Source organism: Pocillopora verrucosa, chromosome 9 (genome assembly GCF_036669915.1).
Source record: "Pocillopora verrucosa isolate sample1 chromosome 9, ASM3666991v2, whole genome shotgun sequence".
NCBI classification, from domain to species: Eukaryota; Metazoa; Cnidaria; class Anthozoa; order Scleractinia; family Pocilloporidae; genus Pocillopora; species Pocillopora verrucosa.
In genome coordinates, this window is record NC_089320.1 from 10207069 (window position 1) to 10234791 (window position 27723).

Consider the following 27723-nt stretch of genomic DNA (forward strand, 5'->3'; position numbering starts at 1 on the left):
AAATTTCATTACTTTTAAAAATTCATAGTATATGCAGCATTAATATTGTGGAACATTGATTAAGATTCCTGACAGTGTGGACTTTTAAGTGAGCCTTGGATGTAAAATTCCATCACAGCTTTGACTCTTATTTGTGCTGTAAGAGAGCCATTATGATATTTTCCAAAAACTGAACCTTTTTCTCCATCCTAGGCAAACAACTAATGCTGTAATGAACCTTTCAAGGAAGTTGTCACAAACTCAGTGTGACAATGTAACTGTTTTTTTCAAACCTATTCCTTGCATTAACCCAGCAAGAAGTCAGTTCTTCAAGTTGAAGGATTGCTGTATACAAATGTACAGCATTGCCATCAAATGGATAGAAATTATTAACTTAGACAACACAAAGTTAGTCAGTCTTTTTTCCATGGAAAAAAAATTGGAATTGATAATTGAATGGGTCTCTTGATTTAAGCATCACTTACAACGATTATATAATCAACAAGTGGCACACAGGTCACACACAAAAAAAGAAAAATAATAATAACCAACGTGACAACAATGTTAACCCATATATGCAGTGCAAATCAGCCTAGCACATTTGTATTGTTGCTATTTGCTGGCCCTTGAATCCTTTTGTAACAAAGAAATGTCTGGCTGGGGGTCTGAAGTCCTCAGTTGAAAAATGGCCCTTTAAATTTCTAAGTTGCCCCAAGTTAAAGCCTTTGCTTTTCTGCAAACTGTCAATTTTAAGAGAATATTTCAACCTTGAAAGTTATCCACATGCTTCTGGGACAATTTCTTTTTTTCACACAAAACAACAAGGACTACCAGTAAAAGCTTCCCCCATTTTAGCAAAAAGCACATCAAGATAATGAAAATACCAAGACCTATTTATTACAGATAATTATAAAAGCATTTACACAATCCTACGAAATGGATTGAAATTATGCTCATATGAGATGACTGGTGAGTGTGTATTTAGTTCAAACATTGATTGAATTCACCCACTACATCATTAAAAACACAGAATGGATTAGGCATGGTATGATGCTATTCTGGTTTAAAGATTGAATGAATATAACTGAGAAGTTACAATCCATAGATCCTGTAACATAAACCATGTAACTTCTTGGTTACATTCATTAAATTTTTAAACCAGAGTAGCATCAAACCATGTCTGATTGACCACCTGGTTACTTTGTGAACTTTCACATTTATCATAGAATGGATTGTTCTAATTTGCAAAATATATTAATTTCTAAAAATCTAAAAAAGCCAAAAACAAGAAGGAAAAAATGCAAATAAAATGCATCACAAGGCCAAAATTGATTCTCTTTTTCTACTACCCTTTCCCCAGAGGTGCATTCATTACTGCAGCTTTAAATTGTTCCCCCATTCTTCTAGAAAATGGTTTACATTACAAAATGACTTGCAATATTACATTTTGTTTCAGTCAAGGATTAATAACGGTAGCAGCTATTGAGATCCAATTTGAACTATCAGACATTTTTAACTGGGAATTTTTTCATGTTAAGTTAATTATATGTTACCAAGAGTGGCACTTTCTAACAAATGTACTGTGTTATTCAGGTATCAGATTGGTACATGCTGCTCCATGTGAAGGTCTAGAACTTACTCTAACTAACTAACATTCAACTTGTGATTAAACCTAAATATAATCAAGCTGATAACCATGCCTTTTGATAACATATAAGCTCTGAAGTTGAAACAATCTCAATTTCTATGATAACTACCCAGAGCTCTCAAGTCTCCCACATTGAGTGTGAGATTCATGAGAAGAATTCTAATCTTACACTCTCACAATGAAACTACAGTATTTCTCACCCATTTATGGTTTTTTAATTTAAATTGTTGATTTTGAGATAATAATCTACTGCTTTAATAAGTGCATATTACATTATTTATCTTTCTAGACATTAGTTACTCCTTTTTCCCTTTGTACTTGCTCTGATCACTTTCCAACAGTAGAAATTCTGGTGCAGAGCCACCTATATCCAGGTCAGAGAGTTCACTAAATTTCTGGGTAGAACATGCACCCATCCAGAAAGGTGATGCTGCCAGATCTACGATCTTGCCCTCGAGTAACAGCAAATCAACTTGAGAGCTCTATATACCATATTTAGCACATTAATTTAATTACATTTAAGAAGAAAATATCATCTTTGAATCCTTCAAAAACATTGAATTTTTTATGTGAAAAGTTTGCAAACTTAGGATACTAATTGAAAGAGCTACTTGATTGAAATTTTGATAACTTCAGAGTTTGTTTGTTATTAAAAGCATCAATTATGCTTATCTTTAATCCCTCAAAAGAGGGAATCTTGTTTTGTTTTATGGATGAGAAGAGTGTCCAGGAGCTGACTGTGAGCTTGATTGGCCTTCTATGGTCACATAATTTGAACCTAAAGTGAAAATTTCATTCACATGGTTACTCATCATATAAAATAAAATTTCTTGCTTCATTACTAAACAGGAAAACAAATGTGCAAATACATGCATGAAACTTGATTGGTTTAATAGCCTAGGTCAAGCTACAATGTGCAGCTCTCAGAGTGTAAGTCTTTGATCCTCTTTTGTCTCTACCTGGACAATAGATTCTAACAAGTGGTTAAAACTTGAGTAAAAGTTACACTCTCTCTGGAACTAGAGGTCTTTAATTTGACATGTTGTTTTGGCCTATACAACTTAACATGGGTGGAAGCTGGCAGGGTAGTTGTGGAGGGGGATGGGGTTCTGACAGAACTTTAAACCACTTGAAGACAATTTTTGAAAGGATATGGATCACATGCTTGAATTCCCTTCATCCTTAATGGCAAAGACAGACTGAAATTTTATTTTGGTATCTGGAGCACAGTTCTTCTTCAACACCAACTAATGAGATTCTAGTGTGGCAACCACTCCTCCTCCTTCCCTGGAATATTCTGCCTTCACTCCCATCCTCACTCCCAAATCATAACACCACAATTAAGGTCATCTATCTTCCAACAGCTTTTCAAAGTGAGAAATTATAGCAAGAGTTCAGGATGTACCAAAAATAGCCACCTGCACCAGGAAGTCCCACTCATTAAGTGTCAATAAACACTGACTGAAAGTCATAAATAAGGTGACTGCACCTGCACAAATTGCTAACTTAAAGGGTGATTAAAACTAACAATAATAATTATAATAATAATAAAAACAACATATATATACCTGCCCAGCTGTAACCTTCTCCTCCTCCCCTGTTGCGGTGATTTTGAAAAATAAGCAAGCATGACAGAGGCTAAGAAAAAAGGAAAGACACAACAAAAAATAATACATTCAAACAGTACAAATTATGAAACAAATGAATGTCACCCAGAAACTTGCAAATTTTGTGAAAATTATTCATTTCTCAGATTGGAGATATCGAGGTTAGCAGAAACAAATTTGCCTGCTTGAAGTTTTAACCCTTTAACTCCCATGAGTGACCAAGACAGAATTTCTCCTTACAATATCAATACAATATCAGGCAGACAGGTGATGAGAAAAAAGAAAAATATCAATTAGAGGATTATAAGTTGATCAAATACCAAATTCTCAAAATTGACACCACAAGAACTAAATGACAGACAGTGGGGAGAATTACTAAAGAGATCTTGGGGGTTAAACGGTTAACTGAGAACTAATGAATTATCATTGCCACTTTTCCATTCAAGTAACAGAACGTATTTGAACAAGAATGAGAACATAATATTTTAAATTGTACCAGTCCTTTCAGAGGTCTGTTAGACCAGGCCAACATATAGCCAATGTTACATTATTATTTTTTCCTGGAGGGCTTCAATTTGTCAAACACTCCTCCAAAGGAAGGAGAAATACTCTTTTTTTTTTCAATTTAGGCCTTTTGTAAAGGATGAATTTAAGTCAACAACTCACCTTTAAAATCAAACTTAAAATAGCCATTCTGTTATGGAATAGATGTCAAGGAAATAATATGTGCATAAATGTTGTACAGAAACAAACTTGCATTCATACATCCTTGCAGTATTCCTAAACTGAAAACATTTCATTCTCTTTTGGAGTTATTTATAAGTGTGCAAGTGTACAAGTGTACAAGATTATCAACGAATCATTTCTAAAAAATAAAAGCTGTAGCACCATTCATGTAAACAACTTATTGTTACCTTAACTGTACAATGCTGAATTTGACTTTCACTGCTGCTAGAATGTTCAGAGATGCCACGCAATATAAATATGAAACTTCATTAGGGATTATTTTGACTGTGTTATCTTCTTAAAGCGAGAAAACTCACTTGATCCTTTGTTTATGGAAAAAAATTACTTAATAATGTTAATTAATTTTTTTATATATTGGATATATATGTAGCAATCAGGTAAACAGGGCCATGAGACCCTTTCTGTGTATAGTAGACTCTAGATTTAAGAGAAGCTGTGAGAGATAGTGTACAAAGTGTTTTGCATTTTGCAAATAATGTACTAGTAACAACATAAACTAAATTACTTCACTTACAATTTTTGCTTGACTTTGCTTGATTTACTGATCATTACTTCCTCATTCTACTATACATGTCTACTCATTGCAAGTGTCCTAAAAAAACCCTTTTCAAAGTGTTGGCCTAAAAGTAATATAAAGGATACCCCACACAAAACCTGTAGTGAGAAACTGAAAGAACAAAAATATATTAATATAATATAGTACAGGTTTGCCATATAGGACTCAACACACATTTACATTTAAAAGAGGTTTATGTATGTAATTCAGACAGTTACAGGGACAAAAAACTAGAGTTAACTCAGAAAATTATTTGACAAAGTCCTTACTGATCATCAATGAATTTGTCTGTATACTACTGCCACCCTGTAATTATCACTTGATCAAATATCAAAGTGCTTTTGGTGTGCAAGCATTTTTGTTTGACAAGCCTTCAGGATTTCTCTGCACATTGTCTGTGATTAAGATTTCTTAGTTGTATTGAACTGTTTTTATATATTCAACTCATGGCACTAGCTCATTGTCTTCTACAAGTTCCCAAGTTAATTTTAGGGTCAACATGCTACAAAACATGGTTGAATCTAGAAGATGGTAATTGCCAGTACTAACACCTTACCTTTACAAACCAATGATAAACCAGCTAAACAAAAAGATGCATCAGCTGGACTAGTAGTGCATGTAAGCTATTTGCAACTAGTGAGGTGCTGATTAAAAAACAATCACTAACAATAAAAATCTAAAAGTATACATTAAATTGTTTTTTTTGAGATGTCAATCCTGCAACATGCATTGTATATGTTGATTGTTGGGAGATAATTTATTGATATTGAAGCTGTAAATACTTTTACTGGAGTGGAACTGGAAAGAATTATCATACTTGCCTCAGTACTATAAATGGATATAAATACATGTATAATCACATTGAATAAAAGAATTTTCACGAAATATTAAAATTAAACACATTCTCATTACTGTTTAAACTTACTTGATATATCAGAAGTATAAAAGATGGCTATGACTATGATGTCATGAATGATAGTAAACAGCATTCCCAACAGAAACTACAAGAGATAACAAAATTTTGTCTATTTGTGTTTCGTGATAAGCTAAGAGACAATAATTTTATTGAATCACTTTAATGAGTTGTGTGCCGATCAATTTCAAGCTTCAGCATCTCTCTTCCCCCCCAACCTTACCTGGGTTTGGGTCAGGCATTTGAAGCAGAAGTGTCAAGTCTTTCCAGCATACTACACTTGTTTTAATGGAGGAGTTTAAAGGTAAAGGGTCTGGAATAGGTTAAGAGTGAATGGCTTGGAAAGACAGTTTTCACATCCTCACTTCACTTCTTGAGTGCTAGCTGCTTTCTATAATGTGCTTTACAACAGAACAGAGCACAGTCAAGGCTTCTCTATTTATTTCATACTAAAGAATCCTTTAAATTCCCCATGCAATAAGCTAATCAGAATCTTTGTTAAAATGGTTCAAATAGTCTGATTGGTTGAACAAGAAATAGTTTGACAGGTAGAATTCAACACTTTTGCCTAAAGTTATTTTTAAGTCTCTAATACATAATCTGAAAGTGAAATGTTCCATGAAATCCAGCCAAATTGTGGCTTATAAAAACACACAAGGTATTTTTGCATAGCAATTAGAATACAAACTGTTCAAGGCGTGTGTTTTATGAATGTACAACAGCCAAATTCTTGAAAACCATGAAGATTGCAAGCAACAACAAGCAAGAGCTAGCAAGATCAAGCTCTTAGTTGTTCACTTAAAGGGTGGACGATGTAATTTCTGAGGCTTTCTTCACTGCAATGACTGAAGATGGTCATGATCAACTAGTCACAGTGGCTAGGACACTGTCATGATTGGTATAAATTTTGACTGTTATGCCAGTTTGGCTTTATTTTTCATCACTCCTGTTTGGTTCTGTTTTGTTTTTGAACATAAAACTATATATACTGCATGAGTGTTAGCTGTGATTGATTTTTATTACTGTTCATACATAAGCTTGTAATCTAACTGAGCATGAAAACCTTCAAAACTTGTACTGTCCATTTTGTTTTCTCTTTGAGGATTTTCGTCTCTGCTCGCATTATGATAATGTAAATTAGGATGCCAATGGCATGTTTAAAAACCCTTCTTTGGTTCTTCTGTTGCTATTTTCCAGCTCACTTGTTCCAAAATTTCATTTTCAATTAACAAAAAAAAAAAAGCTAGAGAGAAGACCGGGAAAAGGTCAACATAGTACAATTTGGCAGATGGCATCACAGCTTTAGCTCAGCTCTATGCTTTGTACTCTGATCGAGCACATTCTTTCAACCAATGACAGAGAGCATTATACCCAAACTCTATTATAAATGAAATTAATAATAAATCTCATTTATACAAACCAACTGAGAGGCATCTTCATTGCTTGGTGATGCTATTGCCCACACTCCTACAGCCAGAACAGCTAAGTTACAGAACAAATATGAGGGCGGTAACCATCGGTATTGATCACCCCTTTAAAAAAGGGGGAAAAAAGGAAATCAATAAGTGTCACTAATGATGGCTATAACAATGTTTGTGAATATGTTACTTGTAGTTATGAGTTGGAAATAATTTACAGCAATAATAAATATTAAAGGGAACCAAGAAACCAAAACTAAAATGAAGAAGAAAGTTGGTGTTTCCAAATAGCAAATTTCACTGTCCTGACAGTTGACTTCTTCTTTCAGGGAAGAGAGGGAGAGTAAAACTTTTCTGATCATTGTGAGGGTAGCAAATTGGAGGCAGGGAGGAGGGTTAGGAGGTTCTGATACCATTTCACACACAAATTTCGGAAAAATTAAAGTATCACATGGACTTTAAACAGGGTAGATTTCAAAACTCACCTTACCTGGCATTTCTGTAAAATTCACGCAACACATATTAATTTTGGAATTAATCATGGGTCATGTATAGACCATTTGCCATCTTTCACAGTGGGTTCTTTATGTTGAAAAATACTCAGGTAAGCTATTCTACACCCAATATATAGCTTACTTATAATCAGAAGGAGAAGCCAGGAATGGATGACAAGAGAGCTTATTAATTCTGAGTGCAGCTGCTCCAAATCAATCCACCCCAGCTTTTTGACCACTCCCCTCCCACTACCCCACAGGACTTATCATGACCAATAGTTTTTTTGGCTCTGCAACCCTTAAAATCCACGCAAAATTTATTCACGAGAGAAATAAAGAGTCCATCTTTTTCAGTTTATCACAACGCTGGTCATTTCTCCAGTGTTCCTCAAATAAAGTTCCCCTAGATAATTAATTTCACTTTCAGAAGTTAACAAATTGAATTAATTCCCGCTTTGTTGCTACTTCACGTCATTCTATCACGTCTTTCGAACATCTTGTTTTATATACTTACCATATCGTTAGAATGAAATGAACTGACACCACGATCTAGAAATGTTAAAAGAAATCCATCAATCATTTCAAAACTACTGACATATGCGCACTCAGTTCTACCAGTCGATCTTCCGAGGGTGTCCAATCAAAGTCGAAAGGAAACTTGAAGACGAATCTGCTAAATGTAAACGTACTGACCTTTAGTGAAACAGACGGTATGCTGACTCTAATGCTTCCATCCATGGCGAATCGTCCAAAATCTCCGCTAGATTATGCTGCTAAATCTGAACTCTAGTGGAATAGGCAAAACCAAAGTCACGAGAATAGATACTGTAGTACCCAGACTCCTCTTCCGTCTCAATTTGACGACAACTAGAATAAGACAAGTAACGATGATAACTAAAAATATAGGAAAATGAAAGAGTGTTTGGAAATCCGAAGAAGGAAATATGAGTAACTGTCACTATCGATCTGAAAATATCGCTGTTTTCAAAAAATAAAAATGAATTTTGAATAAGTGACACGAACAGAACTCACCTCGCGAATTTACCACGCGGGAGAACGCGCGGAAGAACACGCAGCGACAACGCGAGACGCGAAATGAGGCAATAGTAGTACCCAGGTGCTTTGGATCCGAGTTTCAAAACAAAATGGCGACTAATAACAATGATCAAGCGGTGTTGGAGAGCATTTTTAATCCTATGTTACCCTTAGGCGATGCTGCTCCGAAGCTTCAAAATGAAAACGACGTTAATGAAGAAAATACCGAGGATGCCATGCTAGCTAAACAACTGGAGGCATCTGGTGTTGAGAAAGCAGAACAGGGCGATCTAGATGAGGCATTGGAGTGTTTTAATCAAGCTTGCGAAATTTGCCCTTTACGTTCTTCGTGTTTCAACAATAGAGCTCAGCTGTGGAGGTTAAAAGGTAATTATGGCGTTCACTTTGTTCAAAGTCTCTAAGGTATCATCTTGAAATTATTTTATTTCTTAAAGCTGCTTTCATGAATGTACATTGATAAAATAGGTGTACTTTAGAGGAAGGACATTGTGATTTGGGTCTCTGGGACTTAGTTTCAAGAAGAAGATGAAACTGAGGATGAGAGTAAGACTAAGTCAAGAAATAGGCTTGGAAATGGAAGTATACCTTCCCCTTCCCCTGTGGCACTCTCTCTTCAAGAACTGGACCCTAGTCACTTTTTTGCAATCTCTGTCTTCAGTCACTTTTACTCTAAAATTGAAACAGCCGGGATGCTTTTTATTTTTTTCATCTTTTTCGTGCATGAGATGCCAGGGGGTAGCAAGGTATTTTAAAGGGATGGGGGAGGGGTGGGACTCATAGTGAAGAATTTCCATTCACCCCATGTGGATTGGCTGATATGGCTGCTCTGTTGTGTGTTTAAGTAGGCTTGTATTTGTGTAATGAGAAGGACTGACAATTGAAGTATCAAGCACTGGGACAGTTTAGTACCATTTGTACATTTTTCGGATTTCCATTTTCTTTTTACACCTGAAGTGTAAGATTTGTAAAGGTATGTTGTTGACATAAAAAATGTTATATAACAGAGGAATTTTGCCCGTTTTTGAAAACTATGGTACATTTTCTTTAAGTGTGCTTTTCAAAAAGGGGAACACTAAACAGGTCCAAATTGTTTAGATATTGTTAATAAAGCATGATATCTTCTTTGCTTTGAGTTATATACTTGCTGTTGTAAAACACAATTTACTACTTCCAGACTAGACTTAAAGCAATGACTCAACCTGTCAAAATGTACAGTCTATCACAGTTAGCATCATGTTTCTATTCAATGCCATTTTGTTGCCTGTGGAAGCAGGAACTGGGATTGACTCATCTTCACTCAGGTGTGAACAGTCCCCTTAAACATTGCAAAATTGCGAGTACACTGAACTATGGATAGAACTTGAACATAATAAATTGTAGCCACCAAAAAAGTCAGGACTCTGGTAATGTTTGCCTCAAGAAACCTGAAAAAATATGCTGATTATGCCAGCACTGATACATTTATAAAAAGAGCTATAATTATGCTTCTTGTTCCAAATTTTGCCAAAAGTTATGTTAGCACTATCTAATAGGGCTTTAAGCTCAAGCTATGTCCCTGTATTGGTGCATTTTTGTCAGATCTTTTCTGTAGAAGACAGGGAGATCAGTTTAGGGTGGGTCTTGATCTTTCCTTCAACAAGACTGAATCCTATACTGATATTGATTTACTGGTATGACTTATGATTTTAGGAGACATACCCAGTGCTCTGGAAGATTTAAACAAAGCCATTCAACTGGGTGAAGACAGAGGTGCTGCTACTGCTCAGGCATACACCCAGCGAGCATTAATTCATAGGCTGAATGGAAATGAAGACAAAGCACTTGAGGACTTTACAAAGGCAGCAGAACTTGGCAGTGCATTTGCAAAATCAATGGTTGTACAGTTGAATCCATATGCTGCCATGTGTAACAGAATGCTTGCTGATGCCATCAACAAGCTTAGAGGAGAGCCACATTAAATATGATTATTGTAAATTTTTCTCAAGCCATGGAATTTGTAACTGTTGTGCGTGGATTGATGTTCACATGGATGTCCATTTTTCTGTTAGATAGGAACAGATATTTAATAGTCAATAACCAGGTGATAAACCTGTGACCAGAACTGAGTAGGAAGAAATGCAGTTTACATTTTGAAATACCATTCTACTTTTGCAGCATTTTACCATATTTGGAAAACAGAGCACCCAAAGTATGTAACAGGATTGGTATATTGTGCAACAAGGTAAAATTACATGCAGAGGTTAAAGTAGACAAATGGCTGCACTATATGCACCAAAGTTTGATTTGTTTACAGCCTTAATAATGGTTAAGTGACCAACTTTTACATGTATGTAACACAAATTTTTTCAGTTTGTTTTGAAGGAAACTTTAATGGTTTTTTCACTTTTGTCTTCACATGATTCTCAGATAATGGTGTTGGATGTTTTTTCAAATAATTAAGGCCAAAATTCTAGATAATTGAAAAAGGAAATTAAAATCCCTTTTTGATGGTTTCACACATGATGCAAGAAGACATTATGCTCATTGCATAGGGGCAATGTGGGCTTCACCTCCTTTTTTTTTGGCTGGCTTTCTTGAAGATTCAATAAAATGCCCTGATGTGAACATTTACAGGTACAGGTACCTGTGCTGCATTTTCTAATGTTTATTTTAACCTGGAGATTAGTAGTGGAAGGCCTTGAAGGTCAGCAATGTATTCAGAATTAGGTCAAGAGTGGAGTTTTGTTGAAATTTACTTTGGTTGCTAAAGTTTGCAAGAGTATTGACAGTTATTACACAAACTGCTGTGTTTTCAACATAGAACTTCCTAGTAACATACCTTGTGACATAGGATCAATGAGGGTTACATTTGTCAAACTTTGATGGGATAAATTTGGGAATTAAAAATTTCATTATTCCTATCTGGAAGGTATTTCCTAACACAGGTGATACTGAGTAATTAAAAATAAAATGGCATTAGGAGTTAATTATGTCTCATTTAGTGAAGTTAACATTTGAATTTTTTACACCATCAATAATATTTTAAATTCTTTCTATCATCATCATCATCATTCTTTTCATCTAAATGGAGAAGAGTGGAACAATTCCTGTCAAAAAGGAAAATGGAAGAAAATCAAAAGTAATGATTACACTCTGGCCTTGGGCCAAAAGTGTGAAAAAAGTATATCACTTCCCAAGAATGCTCTCTCCATTCCAATTTGGTCTCCATTGTCCAAGGCAGTAATGTACATTTCCAACATATCTCTGTAGTTTGTGGAGAGACTCGTGCATTTGTTATAGCTTCTCACCAGTTTTAACTTGCCGGGCCGATCTTGACTATGCTTCAAAGTTTGCTCATTTGGTAGAGGCTCATTAACAGTATGATACTCTGCACATGCACCAAGAAATGTGGGTCCTCCCCTTCCCGAAAGAACTCCTTGGAACAACGTCCTACAATTTTGACAAGGAAGCCCAGTATTCAAAGAATCATATCTTTGAGTTTTAAAGGCATATGAAAATTTCCAATCATGTCGATCTGGATTATTCAGAGGACAGAAATGTATACCTGAAGCTCCAAGGCTTTCTTTAAGATTGGTGATTCGATTGTACAAGGCCTTACAAAGTCACTTACTGCTATTGATGCACCTACAAAAAACTTCTTCGAGGGCTTATGTTCAACTATCGCTAAAACGTCTGGTGAGATGTTTTTGGGTCTATGATGGGCTAGCCAGAATTTTGCTATTTCAAATACACCGTTGACGTGCTCTTCGCTCCCTCTTTGGGCAAGACTCTCCATGAGGTGGCTGAACTGAAATATGACACTATGCAAAAATTCGTCAAACTAAAATCCCAATATCAGAATGTTAACTACAGGGACCAATCTCATTCTCAAGAAAGTACATGGTCGCTTGCTCACCCTTTTGATTTGACCGTGCCGGAACCAACCTTGCAGTCTGCAAACGGGTCATTATAAACCCAAACGTTTTGTCTGAAATTCCTACACTGATAATGAAAGGAAATTTCACCAAAATGCCCCGATAACGTAGAAGAGCTTTTCTGCACCAGCTAAAAGACAGTACCCCTTTCAAGCACCGTTCCACAGCACTAAAACTGTTCTGACTGGTTTTACTGAGCTTAAATTAATCTTAGTTCAATTTGTTGCAGTGATTAATAAGGTGCGATAATTAGCACGAGCAAGGCATGTGAAATCTCAATTCACTTAAAATGTGAATGCAATTAAAAATCCGAATTATGGCCGATATTCTGATGTATTTTCCTGACCGCTTTCCTACTCACCATTTCTAAGAGTTTGCTTAAGCGGTCCATAAAATGGTTTGACCGGTTCTCCTTCAGCTCCTCTATCTCTCCGTTGGTAAGGCCGGCCCATCTGCTCATCTGCCCACTCAGAAGTCTGTCAGTATCGGGCGGCGTGTTACAACGGTATAAGAACATTGATTGTTTTTCTGTCACCGAAACTCATCTATCGGCACAAGTATCTGATAATGAAATTGGCTACCGTTGGCTACCGGTCGACAAGCTCAAACGAAGGGTGCGATGTTGCTGTCTATGTTCGCGATTGTTTGTCGGTATCTAGACGAGGGGATTTGGTTGGAGATTCATTGTTGGCCACCATTCTTTCAACACACCCACACAATATTATTACCTAACTGACCACACCCATCTGTTTTCGTAGGAGGTGTTCTGTCCAGTCGCCAACAAGTAGTTTGTGGAGTTCCGCGAGGTTCTATGCTGGGCCCGTTGCTATCTTCATTGTATGTCACTGATCTACCGAGCTGTTGGCAAGCTTCTAATGTGTTAATGTACGCAGATGATACCGTCATCTATTATGCTGCCTCAAATGCTAACCACTTACTGCAAGCGTTGAATGACGAGGTCAAGATCCTTTTGGATTGGTCTAACAAGAGCAATCTATTTATCATGTTCATCCTAAGAAAACTGAATATGTGATCTTTGGAACATCTGTGAAACTCAATCAGTTTGACTGTTAATCTAAGTGAAGTTAACTTCGAAGGTCAAGTTGTAAATCGTGTACCTTTTTATAAGTATATAGAGATGTACCTAGACCAGTCCCTGTTTTTTAAGGAACATGTTACTCGGCTGAATAGCAAGATACCTAGTCACCTTGGTTTGTTACGTGGGGCACGTAATAACTTACCGGTCTATACAGCTGAAAGAGTCTTTACAACAATGATACTTCCCAAATTAGGTTATTGCCATTTTGTTTTGAACAACTTAGCTCCTTCTAGTTATTAATCTTTGGAGCGACTTCAAACGAGGGCCGCAAGAATTATTCTGAAGGATAGTAATCTAAGTTATCATCAACTGAATAATGGCTGTAAATATATGAAAATCATATCTGTGCACTGCGGTTTAGGAAACGAATATAGAATCGATCCTCGCAGTTATGAACGCTACAAAACTACTGAGTAGTTGAAGTAAGGCCTGAAAAAAACTCAGGCCCCTACGGGATTTGAACCCATGACCTCTGCGATACCGGTTTAGTTAACCATCAACTGATATGCCAATTCAGTTGGAAGTCCCTTAAGGCGCGTTCTATTATGCACAATTTAACTTTTGTTGGTAAGTGTCTCCATCACATTGTTCCAGATCTTTTTAAGAGTTATTTCATCAAGTCCTCACATGTTCATTCCCTAGGCGTAATTGTTTAGATATTTTAATTTCTAAAGTCTGTACAGAATCTGCCAAAAAAGGAACATTTTATTTTGGAGCCAAGGCTCTCTAGAACTTGCCACCGCATCTAAAGGAAGTTGACTCTATAGGGATTTTTTAAACACGGCTTAATGATATTGTTTCTCATGGATCTAGAAAATCTTTTGGATTTGCTTAATTTACTCAGTTATATAATTCTTAGTTGTTATCCATTGACATTGTTTAAATTTTTTTAAAATTTTTCTAATGGTTCATCTGTTAAAGTTATTTTTCTTTAATTGTAAAATTTTTCATTGCCAAGGGCACCCGTTTATAACGGCTTCAACTGACGGATTCATCCTGTTTAAATATATTATTATTATTATTATTATTATTATTGTGACAAGATTTTAAAGGTGCAAGTACGAGTGAACTCTTAAACTTCAGTACATGTCTTCAAAACGTCCCCTTAGTGTCGCGTATTATTCCTCAAAAAAATTGTGATCACCTTCTATACGGTATATCATGCGCAGCGGTTAATCTAAGAACCTCTTCTAACAATTCATTGATAGGTTAAAGACGACTGTAATTTTTTGGCCTTGCCAAGTGATTGGTTGATTCACTGTTAAGGGCAATGAATATTTCATAATGTATGAGTTGATTGGAAACGATTGCAAAAAATTTTGGCAAACTGATTGAAAACTTGTTTTCGAAACTTTCAAAACAGAGGTGCTGTCATGGACGTGAATTGCAATGATCCGTTTTAACGACTCTAAATGACAGTCCCGAACAAGGTAGAGTCAGGTCAGTCAAACTGTCCCAAGTGCTTTATGCTGATGCCGCGAATGATGTCTTTACAAGAGAATCATTGGTAGGTAAGTTTTTTTCAGTTTTAATTTTTTTGGTATTGATGAAATAAATGGAAATAACTTAAAATTTCCTCTCATCAAATGCTGCCAGCATTGAAATGTTTTGAAAAGAGAACATGCAATCATACTACATCTTAAGTTTTTTAGTAATGATGAGACTGACAATACAAATATAACTTGTTTTCCAAGTGCAATTCATCTTATTCTCTGTTGTCTCTTAGTTGTATTTTCTCACATACATTTTACAAAATTGCAGAAGAAAAAAAGACGTCTTGAAAAGGAAAGAGGCGAAGGCGAAGGAGAAAGGGATAATGTGTGTGACATACAACATCCTTCCCGTTCACTGCTTCCATTTCGATTCCAAACTCAGGTAGAAGCCGACACATTCATATCAGTTTCGCCTTTAATAATATTTTGCCTGTTACTTAGTAACAGAAAATCTCTCTGAAATTTTTTCACTTTCTGCCATGATCGTCGCATCATCTCATGAACAAACCACAGAAACCTAATGACATAAATGTTTGTCATATGATCGTTAAAACAATACTCCCATTAAACCATCAGAGCCATGCAAGATATGCAAGTTGTCGCCTTGCCACATGACTGGTTGACTTATTGTAACGAGAAATGAATATTTCATAATGTACGAGCTAAAAAAGAAAGGGAAAAAGGCGAAGGAAGAAGTGAAAAGGCATACAACATCTTTCCCGTTCACTACCTCCATTTCGATTCCATACTCAGGTAGAAGTTAATAATTGACAAAGGCCTAGCAATCACATCCATATGAGTTTCGTTTTAATACTTTACCTATTACCTTGTTTCCCTAGGTAGATGAGACAAAAGCTTCAAGATCTCCTCTTAATTATGATAATAGGAGACAATTAATTTTTAATTTTTAATTTTTAACATTATTAATCATCGCTTCAATTTTGGAAACATACCTGTCGACTGAAATGAAGGAAAGCTGAATTGAACAAAATTTTCACAATCTCAAAATTTAGAATTTTATCTATACAGATGCATACTGCAAAGTTTCTGAAAAAAAGTATGTGACAGTAGACATTATTGGACAAAAATTTCATCGACTCCAATCGGCATTTGGTCTGATTTTTTAATTGCGAAAAGCTTTCCAGAAAGATTGGTTTTTAAATAGACATTCCTATTCAGGTTGTTCCGAAACACATTTGGAATCTTAATTGTCAATGTTTTACCATCAATAGATATCGTACTATGAGCTGAAATTTGAGATAACAGTTTTGGTTTATGCGTATTTAATTTACTGACGAAGCCGTAAAATAATATTTGGTCAGCAAGTTTTGATAATTTGTAAAATCATAGGTATAAAAATCTGAAAGGTTGTTTGCTTTCGGTAAAATTTTACGCCCCATAAAATTACTAGACGATACGTCACAGCTCCCGTATTTTTTCTGAAGCATCTTAGCGGGCTGCTATCTTTAAGCTCCTTTTTAACGTACTGTCTTGAAAAAAATGAGAAAGAAGTATGTAGAGTTTGTTGCACCTTATTTTGTGAAGAGCAGTTCTGAAAATTTTGTTGATTCTACAGTTTTGCAATTGTTTTGATCATTTTTCTGTTTGGTTAACCCGGAGAATTCATTAAGCTAGACCACGCAAGGTCTTGCCATAGGTTCGAAAGAGGCGTAATGGAACCCTTTCATGCTTTAAAATACTAAATAAGACTTGACTTTAACATACGAAAATTTTTTGTCTCTAACATGGGCTTTAAGGCCTCCAAGAGCTAGCTGTGGGAACCCCTATTTTGACAACTTCGAAAGTGGTTGATGTAACAGCCTTGCCGTCAAAAAACATTTTCGCCAGCAACTGAGTTTCAGTAATTTGTAAAATCAGAGGCGTACAATCTCAAAGGTCATATGCTTTTCGTAAAACTTCATGCCCCATAAAATTGCTGGAAGATAAGTCACATCTCCCCTATTTCGAAAGGGTCGCTATGGAACCCTTTCCCAATATCTGCTTGTTTGTTAGTGTCTTGTACGCCATAATTGTCATAATTGCTCGTCCTCTATAAAGTGCTAGGTTATTGCGTTTTTCTTACTAAGATAGCGCAGATTCGCGGGCGCCCACTATTTCACTGTTGGATTGTTAGAAGATCCCGAACTCGGAATCGTGTTCGCATTAGAATTTGCAGATTCAAATAATAAACTCTTTTTCATTACTTCTACGATTTTAGGAAGAACCGGAGAAAATTTCCGGGAAACGAAAGAAGAGGAAAATCAAATCCACCTTAAATTCGGTTTCTAAGGTGAGTGTTGAAGCTACGATACATCACATGTTCCAGACGAAATGATTCATCCTCATTTTCACTAGTTTGTGCATAGGTGAACCACCCGCTCCAGGCGACACCGATTATCAGGTGTGCCAGGCTGGGTGCCATGAAGTTCTCGTTTTAGAACTAACCATTCTCATTGATAAGTCGTTACGCTTATTAGAAATCACAGTCAAGTAAAGTAAAGGAAAGAATCAGCCAGGAAGAACTCGAGAAAACCGAAGGATACAGGCTGTTTATGGAAGCCCTGGCGGCACATGCGATCAAGAAAAGCCCCCCCTCCCAGACTGCCTGCTAAATGGACTACCTGATAGTCATAAATCTGTACTCAGTCCTGCACCAAGCCTTTAACTTAAGATTAGTGCAGAAAAACAGTTTTCTTTAACTCTAAGGGAACCAGAACGAAAATTTAATAAAATTATTTGCACTTTTTAATTGTCCATTTTCTGTGTGAGAGATGTAAAATGAATATTTGACTTTTTTTCAGTATATGTTTTATATTCTACTACTTCTAAAGAGTTTTATGATATCTGTAACATGCAGGGAAAACTATTGAGAGACAAAAAGCTTATAAGGTAATCTTCTTCAATGGCACTGTTGCAACATGGCTGATCTGTCTCTCTCATGTGACCTGCGAAGGCGGGAACAGCGCACTGTTACTTCATGTGACTACTTGTTACAAATCCTCTCCGTTGTTTAAAAGGAAACGATGAAACATAAATCGAAATGGTTCAAGAAAGCAATTAAATTGTCAATTCACCTAAAAGTTCATGTGTAGTTGTACGTTATCTAGGAAAACCATCAAAAAAAGTAAAGGGGTAAGTTTCTAAAGAAACTGTGGTGCTGCGTCGGTGGGAGAATATAGCAGGTAATTTAGTGTTAACAACTGAGTTGAAAACGTAAATTGGCCACCGTAAAGGGTAAAAAAAGCTGACGTTTCGAGCGTTAGCCCTTCGCTCTGACGAAGGGCTAACGCTCGAAACGTCAGCTTTTTTTACCCTTTACGTTGGCTAATTTACGTTTTCAACCCAGTTGTTAACACTAAATTACCTGCATCACAAAAAGTAGGCTGGTACAATGAATATGAATATACAGCAAAGTCTGTTTCATAAGTCAGTATTCGTAATCTTTTGAATACAAAGGCGGGCGGTGTTTGCGCATGGAATGACCACTGTTCTTGTAATTAATGCCATGGATTGGACCAGTAATTGTGGAGACTCGGTTGGGTTTGGATTATTAGTCTCACTAGCCTCTTTTTTCAGTTCTTAACTTTTAGAGTAGATGATATTGATGAAATAAATAGAACTATCTTAAGATGTCTCTTTTATCAAATGCTTCCAGCATTGAGGTGATTTGAAGAAAGACCGCACAATCGTGCTACATCTTAACTTTTTCAGTAGTGACGAGACCGACTATACAGGTATAGCACAAGGGCTGGTTTAGTTTTCTTGTTTTCCAAGTGCAATTCATCTCCCTCTCTGAAGTCTCTCAGTTATGGCTTCTCATATACGTTTTACGAAATTGCGGAAAAAGACTCCTCGAAAAGGAGAAAACCGAAGGCGAAGGAAGAGGCTTGTGACATACAACAACATCCTTACCGTTCACTGCGTCAATTTCGATTCTATTCTCAGGTAAAAGTTAAAATTTAATATAGGCGGAGACAAAGTTATGCAATATTTGGAGGACGTCGACCCCATCATTGATTTTTCAATTGCCAAAGGCTTCTCAGACAGCGAGGTTTTTTGTCAATTAAACATTCCTATTCAGGCTGTTGTGAAATGCACTTGTGATCTTGGATGTCAGTATTTTGAATTATTTTACGATGACTAGATATCCTGCTATGAGTTGCAAGTTGAGATAACAGTTCTGGTTTATGCATATCTAATTTACTACCTGAGGCGTGACTTTATCCTAGAACACATATTTCGTCTCTAGCATGGGCTTTAGCGCATTATTCGTGCGAAACCCCCCTTATTTGACAAATTTAAAGGTGGTGATTTAACAGCCTTGCAGTCAAGAAACATTTTCGCCAGCAAGTTTTAATAAACTGTAAAATTGGAAGCATACAATCTTAAAGGTTATGTGCTTTTTGAAAATTTTTTTACGTCCCATAAGACTACTAGACGATGCACCGCATCTCCCTATATTTTTTCTGAAGCATTTTAGCAGGCCGGGATCTCTATACTCATTTCTAACTAAAAGAAAGGCGAAAGAGGTATTCCTTTTTCAGCGAAGAGTAATTCGGGTTTTTTGTCCATTCTAAAGTTTGGTAATTGTTTTGATGGTTGTATGTTTTGTTGACCCTGAGAATTCTTTAAACTTGACCGCGCAAAGACTCGCACCATAGGTTCGGTAGGAGGCGTAATGAAACCATTTTCTGATAGGAAATACTAAATAACGAATTGTTTTTTGATTTCTTGTACGCCATATTTGCAAAAACTCGTCTAAAGAAGTTTTTATCTATTTTGTCTTTCCGGCCGAAGTATCACAGGCTTGCGCCTGCCAACTAACCCTGAGAAAATCTCGGAATCGTACTCGTCGTAGAATCTGTACATCTCAAATACGTAGCTCTTGTTAAAACTTGTACCATTCAAGGCAAAGCTGGAGAAAATTCATCATTCTTTTCATCTAAATGGAGAAGAGTGGAACAATCTCCAACATTCAAGCCTCTTGTTTAGGATTTAGGATGTTGAAAATAAGACTGAAAACAGAAACGTGTGTTTGAGGTCTGAATATTTTGGGGGCATCTGCGGGTTTCCTAGGCGCACAGGGTTGCAAAATTGCCTAGGTTATAATGCTTTTGAAAAGCTGGCCTTACCCTGATTTTTTTGTTCAAAAGCATGATCTTAATACTCAAACAACTTATTATTAAGAATCTTTTGTGGTTTTTTTTTATTGATTTGCCACAGATTTGCATACATTATTCGGACGAGATTCAATATAAGCGGATTAACAAGTGATATAACTTGTGTCGATCATTCTAAGTAAGTTTTTTAGTTGACAATTACATCTTATTGATGCAATTTAGAGACAAATACATGAATGTTATGAGTTCCTAACAAGACTTATGTGAGGAAGAGCAGTGATAAGTGAGCCATACTGGTCACTGGCTCATCCTTCTCCTCTCAGCTTGTGTTTCAATGCCTATAAGAGGTAGTCCCTTTCACCATCATTCTTTCGTATGTTACGCAAAATTCCGTCTTACTTTTTGTGGAGCGCTGCTTGACATCCATGGGGCGGAATCACACATGCAACATATTTTAATACTTTGAAGTAACTATAACGAAGTGACGTTACAACAGATCGAAAGAGGAAAACTGTGTAGCAATCCCAGTTTCACAGAAGACAATAAACCTAGCTAATTGGAAAAATAAATGTTCTGTAATAACATATAGCATAATTTTCAACTTCAACCTAAAAGAGTGCCATCTTTACCGAGCAAATATAATTCAAAACTCAAAGAGCGTAACTTGGGTTTTATTCTACCAGAAATTCCCCTCATTACCAGAAAATAGAAGTCGAATTTTTTTCTGATCACCGATTGTTGACGGGCTCAGTATCCTGTTGCAAGCAACGATTAAACTCTGGCCTCAGGCCAAAAGTGGGGAAAAGGTATTTCACTTGCAAGTACAATGTCTCCATTTCATTTTGGTTTCCGTTTTCAAAGGTAGTAATGCACCTTTCCGACATATCTCTGTAGTTTTTGAGGAGAGTGATACATTGTTTAAAGTTTCCCTCCACTTTTGAATTTACACGCTTATTCTGACTGTACTTTAAAGTTATCTCTTCTGGTAGAAGCTCATTAACAGCGCAATATTCGGCACATGCACCAAGAATTGTGGGTTCTCCCCTTCCCGATCTATCTCCTTGGAACAACAGTTTACAATTTTGGCAAGGAAGCCCACGAGTCAAGGCAACATAGCTTTGAGTTTTAAGGGCATATGAAAATAGCAAATCATGTCGAGTTGGATCATTCAGAGTACAGAAATGTATCACTGCACCTCCGAGTTTTTCTTTAAGATTAATGACTCGATTGTGCAAACAGATAGGCCTTAAGAAGTCACTTACTGCTATTGATGCACCCACGAAAAACCTCTTCGAGGGCACATGTTCAACTATCGCCAAAACGTCTGGTAAGAAGATGTTTTCGGGATCTAGACAGCCTAGCCAGGACTTTGCTATTTCAAATACACCGTTGGCGTGCTCTTCGCTCCCTCTTTTGGTAAACTGATTTTCCATGACGCAGCTGAACTGAAATGTAGCAATATGCAAAAATTTGTGAAATTAGAAAATCAAGTAAAACTTTACGGACAAAATGTTTTCTCAAGACTGTCCGTGGGTGCTCACTCACCCTTTTGATTTGAACGTCCTGGAACCAAACTCGCTCTCTGCATACTGGCCATCATAAATCGCAAATGTTTAGTCTGAAATTCATTACTTATTCGGGAAGTTAATTTCAGTAAAATGACCCAATAACTTGGAAGAGCTATCAGCAGCTCGAAGAGGTACCCTTTTTGATTAAGCTAAATACCGTTTCACAGCACTAATATAGTTCTGACAGGGACAAAAAAAAGCTGCCCTGAATTCAAATTGATCTCCTTTCAGTTTGTGATCCAGTTCCATTCATGCTCCTTAGCAATTATTAGTAAGATAAGATAGGAAAAAAAAGCAAGGGATCAGATATCTCAATCCACTAAAGATGTGATTGCAATGCATGCGATCCATGGCCGATATTCTAATGTATTTTCCTGACCGCTTTCCTACTCACCATTTCCAAGAGTTTGCTTGCAGGGTCTATTATATGGTTTGAGTCTATATACATCTTCATCTCATCTTCGCTCAGGTCGCCCCATCTGCCCACCATTTCAAGGAGTCTCCCAGTATCAGGCGGCATGACAAGTTCTTTAAGGTGCAAGTACAAGTGAACTCTTAAACTCCAGTACAAGTCTTTAAAACATCCTCTTAGTTTCGTCACAAGTTCGTCATTTAAAGAATATTCTTCTTCCATGAAGTATTTCATTCCCAGCGGTTCAAGAATGGCTCCTAAAAATTCATTGACATCCTGCGTTATCGTTTCTCGAAAGAGTTTCATTCTGTCGGCAATATATGTTCTGAAATACCCAACCTCCATGCTGGAGGGATCGACAGTGGTCAAGTTATCCTAAACTTTAATCTGTAAGTCTCGGCATAAGGAGTCGTGCGTTAAAGATGCTTTAAATTGGCAGGTGTTGACCCCCATCTGTTCTACACACTTTAATAGGCCTGTAATTTTCGCCTTGTCAAGTGATTGGTTGACTCAGTATAAATATTTCATAATGTATGAGTTAATTGGAAACGATTGCAAAAAATTTTGGCAAACTGATTGAAAACTTGTTTTCGAAACTTTCAAAACAGAGGTGCTGTCATGGACGTGAATTGCAATGATCCGTTTTCAACGACTCTAAATGACAATCCCGAACAAGTTAGAATCAAGTCAGTCAAACTGTCCCAGTTGCTTTATGCTGATGCCGCGAACGATGTCTTTACAAGAGAATCACTGGTAGGCTAAGTTTTTTCAATTCTAATTTTTTTGATACAGATGAAATAAATGGAAATAGCTTAAATCTTACTTTCATCAAATGCTGCCAGCATTGAAATGTTTTGAGGAAAGAACATGCAATCATTTTACATCTTAAGTTTTTCAGTTGTGATGAAACCGACAATACAAGTGTAACTTGTTTTCCAAGTGCGATTCATCTCATTCTCTGTTGTCTCTCAGTGATATCTTCTCATATACATTTTAAAAAATTGCAGAAGAAAAAAAGACATCTCGAAAAGGAAAGAGGCAAAGGCGAAGGAGAAAGTGATAATGCGTGTGACATGCGACATCCTTCCTGTTCACTGCTTCCATTTCGATTCGATACTCAGGTAGAAGTTAAAAAATTAACATAAGCCTAGCCAACACATTCATATCGGTTTCGCGTTTATTAATATTTTGCCTGTTACTTAGAAACAGAAAATCTTTGTTATTTTAATTTTTTCACTTTCTGCTATGATCGTCGCATCATCTCATGAACAAACCACAGAAACCTAATGACATAAATGTTTTCCATATGATTATTAAAACAGCACCCCCCATTAAAACCATCAAAGCCATGCAAGATATGCAACTTGTCACCTTGTCAAGTGATTGGTTGATTCGTTGCTACGAGAAATGAATATTTCATAATGTATGAGTTAAAAGGGAAAGGGAAAAAGACGAAGGCGAAGGAAGAAGTTAAAAGGTTTGTGACATACAACATCATCCTTCACGTTCACTGCTACAATTTCGATTCCATACTTAGGTAGAAGTTAATAATTGACAAAGGCCTAGCAATCACATCCATATCAGTTTCGTTTTAATATTTTACCTGTTACCTTGTTTCCCTGGGTAGATGAGACAAAAGCTTCAAGATCTCCTCTTAATTATTATGATAATAGGAGACAATTTATTTTTGGTATCATTATTAATCATCGCTTCAATTTTGGAAACATACCTGTCGACTAAAATGAAGGAAAGCTGAATTGAAAAAAAATTTCATGATCTCAAAATTTAGAATTTTAGTTATGCAGATGCATATTACAAAGTTTCTGAAAAAAAGTATGTGATAGCTGACATTATTGGACAAAAATTTCATCGATTCCAATCGGCATAATTAGGTCTGGTTTTTAATTGCGAAAAGCTTGCCAGAAAGATAAGTTTTTTATATAGACATTCCTATTCAAGTTGTTCCGAAACATATTTAGGATCTTAATTGTCAATGTTTTGAAATACTTTACCATCAATAGATATCGTCCTATGAGCTGAAATTTGAGATAACAGTTTGGTTTGAACGTATTTAATTTACTGAAGAAGCCGTAAAAAAATATTTGGTTAGCAAGTTTCGATAATTTGTAAAATCATAAGCATAAAAATCTGGAAGATTGTTTGCTTTTGGTAAAATGTTACGCCCCATAAAATGACTAGACGATACGTCACATCTTCCTTATTTTTTTCTGAAGCATCTTAGCGGGCTGGTATCTTTAAGCTCCTTTTTAACTTACTTTCTTGAAAAAAAGGAGGAAGAAGTACGTAGAGTTTGTCGCATTTTATTGTGTGAAGAGTAATTCTGAAAATTTTGTTGATTCCACAGTTTTGCAATTGTTTTGATCATTGTTCTGTTTGGTTAACCCGGAGAATTCATTGAACTAAACCACGCAAGGTCTTGCCATAGGTTTGATAAGAGGCGTAATGGATCCCTTTCATGCTTTAAAATACTAAATATGACTTGACTTTAACATACGAAAATTTTTTGTCTCTAACATGGGCTTAAAGGCCTCCAAGAGCTAGCTGTGGGAACCCCTATTTTGATAACCTCGAAAGTGGTTGATGCAACAGCCTTGCCGTCAAAAAACATTTTCGCCAGCAACTGAGTTTCAGTAATTTGTAAAATCAGAGGCGTACAATCTCAAAAGTCATATGCTTTTCGTAAAACTTCATGCCCCATAAAATTGCTGGAAGATAAGTCACATCTCCCCTATTTCGAAAGGGTCGTTATGGAACCCTTTTCCAATATCTGCTTGTTTGTAAGTATCTTGTACGCCATAATTATCATAATTGCTCGTCCTATATAAAGTTCTAGGTTATTGCGTCTTTCTTACCAAGGTAGCGCAGATTCGCGGGCGCCCGCTATTTCACTATTGGATTGTTGGAAGATCCCGAACTAGGAATCGTGTTCGCATTAGAATTTACAGATTCAAATAATAAACTCTTTTTCGTTACTTCTACGTTTCTAGGAAGAACCGGAGAAAATTTCCGGGAAACGAAAGAAGAGGAAAATCAAATCCACCTTGAATTCGGTTTCTAAGGTGAGTGTTGAAGCTACTATACATCACATGTTCCAGACGAAACGATTCACCCTCATTTTCACTACTTTGTGCATAGGTGAACCAGCCGCTCCAAGCGACACCGATTATCAGGTGTGCCAGGCTCGGTGCCATGAAGTTTTCGTTTTAGAACTAACCATTCTCATTGATAAGTCATATTTTAGGCCCTTATATATTTCAATAATCTTCGCCAGTCACTTTCTGTTTTTTTCGAGCCTATGATTGTCTATGATAACAATGAATCGCGAATGGTCGTCATGTCTCAAGAGTGCCTTCTTATTATTGCTATAGTTCGGGAGATTATTAACAACAGGGTGCGGCAGGGATCTCCTTCTTTGAAAAGCCTCGAGATGTCTTAGATTATTTGGGTTTGTTTTTTAGTCATTCTAATCTTTGTCATCGTATTTCATCTGATCACTCACAATAACATTTTTGAACTGCCATCTATGGTGAAATTTTATCAAGAGGCAAAGTAAGTTCTGTATATTTATGTTCTTAACAAAATTATTTGTCTGTCTTTACTTTTCGTTACACTCATCAGAAATCACAGTCAAGTAAAGTAAAGGAAAGAATCAGCCAGGAAGAACTCGAGAAAACCGAAGGATACAGGCTGTTTATGGAAGCATTGGCAGCACATGCGATCAAGAAAAGCTGCCCCAGACTGCCTGCTAAATAGACTGCCTGATAGTCATAAATCTGTACTCAGTCCTGCACCAAGCCTTAAACTGAAGATTAGTGCAGAAAAACAGTTGGATCAATATCAGTATCTGGGCAACTACCCACCTACCCCTCCCCTAACCCAGCATTAGCCCAACATGTTATCAATTGACTGTTGTTGAGTTAGGGGAGGGGTAGGTGGGCAGTTGCCCAGATACTGATATTGATCCAAACAGTTTTCTTTAACTCTAAGGGAACCAGAACGAAAATTCAATAAAATTACTTACACTTTTTAATTGTCCATTTTCTGTGTGAGAGATGTAAAATGAATATTTGACTTTTTTCCAGTATATGTTCTATATTCTACTACTTTTAAAGAGTTTTATGCGATCTGTAACATGCAGGGAAAACCATTGAGAGACAAAAAGCTCATAAGGTAATCTTCTTCAATCGCACTGTTGCAACATGGCTGATCTGTGTCTCTCATGTGACCTGCGAAGGCGGGAACAGCGCACTGTTACTTCATGTGACTACTTGTTACAAATCCTCTCTGTTGTTTAAAAGGAAACGATGAAACATAACTCGAAATGGTTCAAGAAAGCAATTAAATTGTCAATTCACCTAAAAGTTCATGTGTAGTTATACGTTATCTAGGAAAACCATCACAAAACGCAGACTGGTACAATGAATATAAATATATAGCAAAGTCTGTTTCATAAGTCAGTATTCGTAATCTTTTGAATACAAAGGCGGGCGGTGTCTGCGCATGGATGGATGGGACCAGTAATGGTGGAGACTCGGTTGGGTTTGGATTATTAGTCTCACTAGCCTCTTTTTTCAGTTCTAACTTTTAGAGTAGATGATATTGATGAAATAAATAGAACTATCTTAGATGTCTTTTTTATCAAATGCTTCCAGCATTGAGGTGATTTGAAGAAAGACCGCGCAATCGTGCTACATCTGAACTTTTTCAGTAGGGACGAGACCGACTACACAGGTATAGCACAAGGACTGGTTTAGTTTTCTTGTTTTCCAAGTGCGATTCATCTCCCTCTCTAGAAGTCTCTCAGTTATAACTTCTCGTATACTTTTAACGAAATTGCGGAAGAAAAAAGACTCCTCGAAAAGGAGAAAATCGAAGGCGAAGGAATGGGCTTGTGACATACAACAACATCCTTCCCGTTCACTGCGTCAATTTCGATTCTATTCTCAGGTAGAAGTTAAAATTTAATACAGGCCCAGCCAACACATTCATATCATAGTTTCGCGTGCATCAATATCTTATCTGTTGCCTTGTTTTTCTGTGTAGATAAAGCAAAAGATTCAAAATTCCTTCTTAATTATGATGAAAATAAGAGAAACAATTCATTTCACTATCACTATTAGTCACGTCCATTAAAGGTACACCTGTCACCCGAAACAAAGGAAACCTGAATTTAGCGAAGTGCTCAGAAACTCAAAGTTTATGACTGTATGTATATAAATGCATATTGCAAAGTTGTATATTGGAAAGAAAGTGTGTGACAGGAGACGAAGAATATTTGGAGGACGTCGACCCCATCACTGATTTTTCAATTGCCAAAAGCTTGCCAGACAGAGTGGTTTTTTGTTAATTAAACATTCCTATTCAGGCTGTTGTGAAATATATTTGTGATCTTGGATGTCAATATTTTGAATTATTTTACCATCAATAGATATGCTGCCATGAGTTGCAAGTTGAGATAACGGTTCTGGTTTATGCATATTTAATTTACTGCCTGAGCCGTGACTTTACCCTAGAACACATATTTCGTCTCTAACATGGGCTTTAGTGCACTATTTGTGCGAAATCTCCTTATTTGACAAATTTGAAAGTGGTTAATTAACAGCCTTGCAGTCGAGAGTATATCTTCACCTGCAAACTTCAATAAATTGCAAAATTGGAAGCATACAATCTCAAAGTTT

The 27723-nt window shown here is 36.5% G+C and overlaps 2 protein-coding genes and 1 pseudogene across 2 annotated transcripts; 2 read left to right on the forward strand and 1 right to left on the reverse strand.

The window, feature by feature from the left end:
* Positions 1–854: 854 nt before the first annotated feature.
* On the reverse strand, positions 855–8194 carry LOC131793874 (type-1 angiotensin II receptor-associated protein). The gene is made up of 8 exons (XM_059111378.2): positions 8056–8194; positions 7877–7911; positions 6871–6982; positions 5463–5538; positions 4624–4648; positions 3901–3928; positions 3196–3265; positions 855–2405 (listed from the first exon to the last, which is right to left on the reverse strand). The coding sequence occupies exons 1-8, from the start codon at positions 8098–8100 to the stop codon at positions 2335–2337; spliced, it is 462 nt and encodes a 153-aa protein (XP_058967361.2). The 5' UTR covers positions 8101–8194; the 3' UTR covers positions 855–2334.
* Positions 8195–8501: 307 nt separating this feature from the next.
* LOC131793841 (tetratricopeptide repeat protein 36 homolog) lies at positions 8502–11384 on the forward strand. Its single transcript, XM_059111335.2, has 2 exons — positions 8502–8784; positions 10108–11384. The coding sequence occupies exons 1-2, from the start codon at positions 8508–8510 to the stop codon at positions 10374–10376; spliced, it is 546 nt and encodes a 181-aa protein (XP_058967318.1). The 5' UTR covers positions 8502–8507; the 3' UTR covers positions 10377–11384.
* Positions 11385–14804: 3420 nt separating this feature from the next.
* On the forward strand, positions 14805–26424 carry LOC131793903 (uncharacterized; annotated as a pseudogene).
* Positions 26425–27723: the final 1299 nt, after the last annotated feature.

What these genes read in the sequence shown, in the direction of transcription:
- LOC131793874 (XM_059111378.2), bottom strand. Translation starts at nt 8,100, where the DNA reads ATGGATGGAAGCATTAGAGTCAGCATACCGTCTGTTTCACTAAAG. An exon ending in ATGAAGATGCCTCTCAGTTG is followed by an intron (nt 5,539 to 6,870) that starts GTTTGTATAAAT and finishes TATCTCTTGTAG; the next exon opens with TTTCTGTTGGGAATGCTGTT. An exon ending in AGAAGGTTACAGCTGGGCAG is followed by an intron (nt 2,406 to 3,195) that starts GTATATATATGT and finishes TTTTCACTTTAG; the next exon opens with GTTCAAATTATGTGACCATA.
- LOC131793841 (XM_059111335.2), top strand. Translation starts at nt 8,508, where the DNA reads ATGGCGACTAATAACAATGATCAAGCGGTGTTGGAGAGCATTTTTAAT. An exon ending in TCAGCTGTGGAGGTTAAAAG is followed by an intron (nt 8,785 to 10,107) that starts GTAATTATGGCG and finishes TTATGATTTTAG; the next exon opens with GAGACATACCCAGTGCTCTG.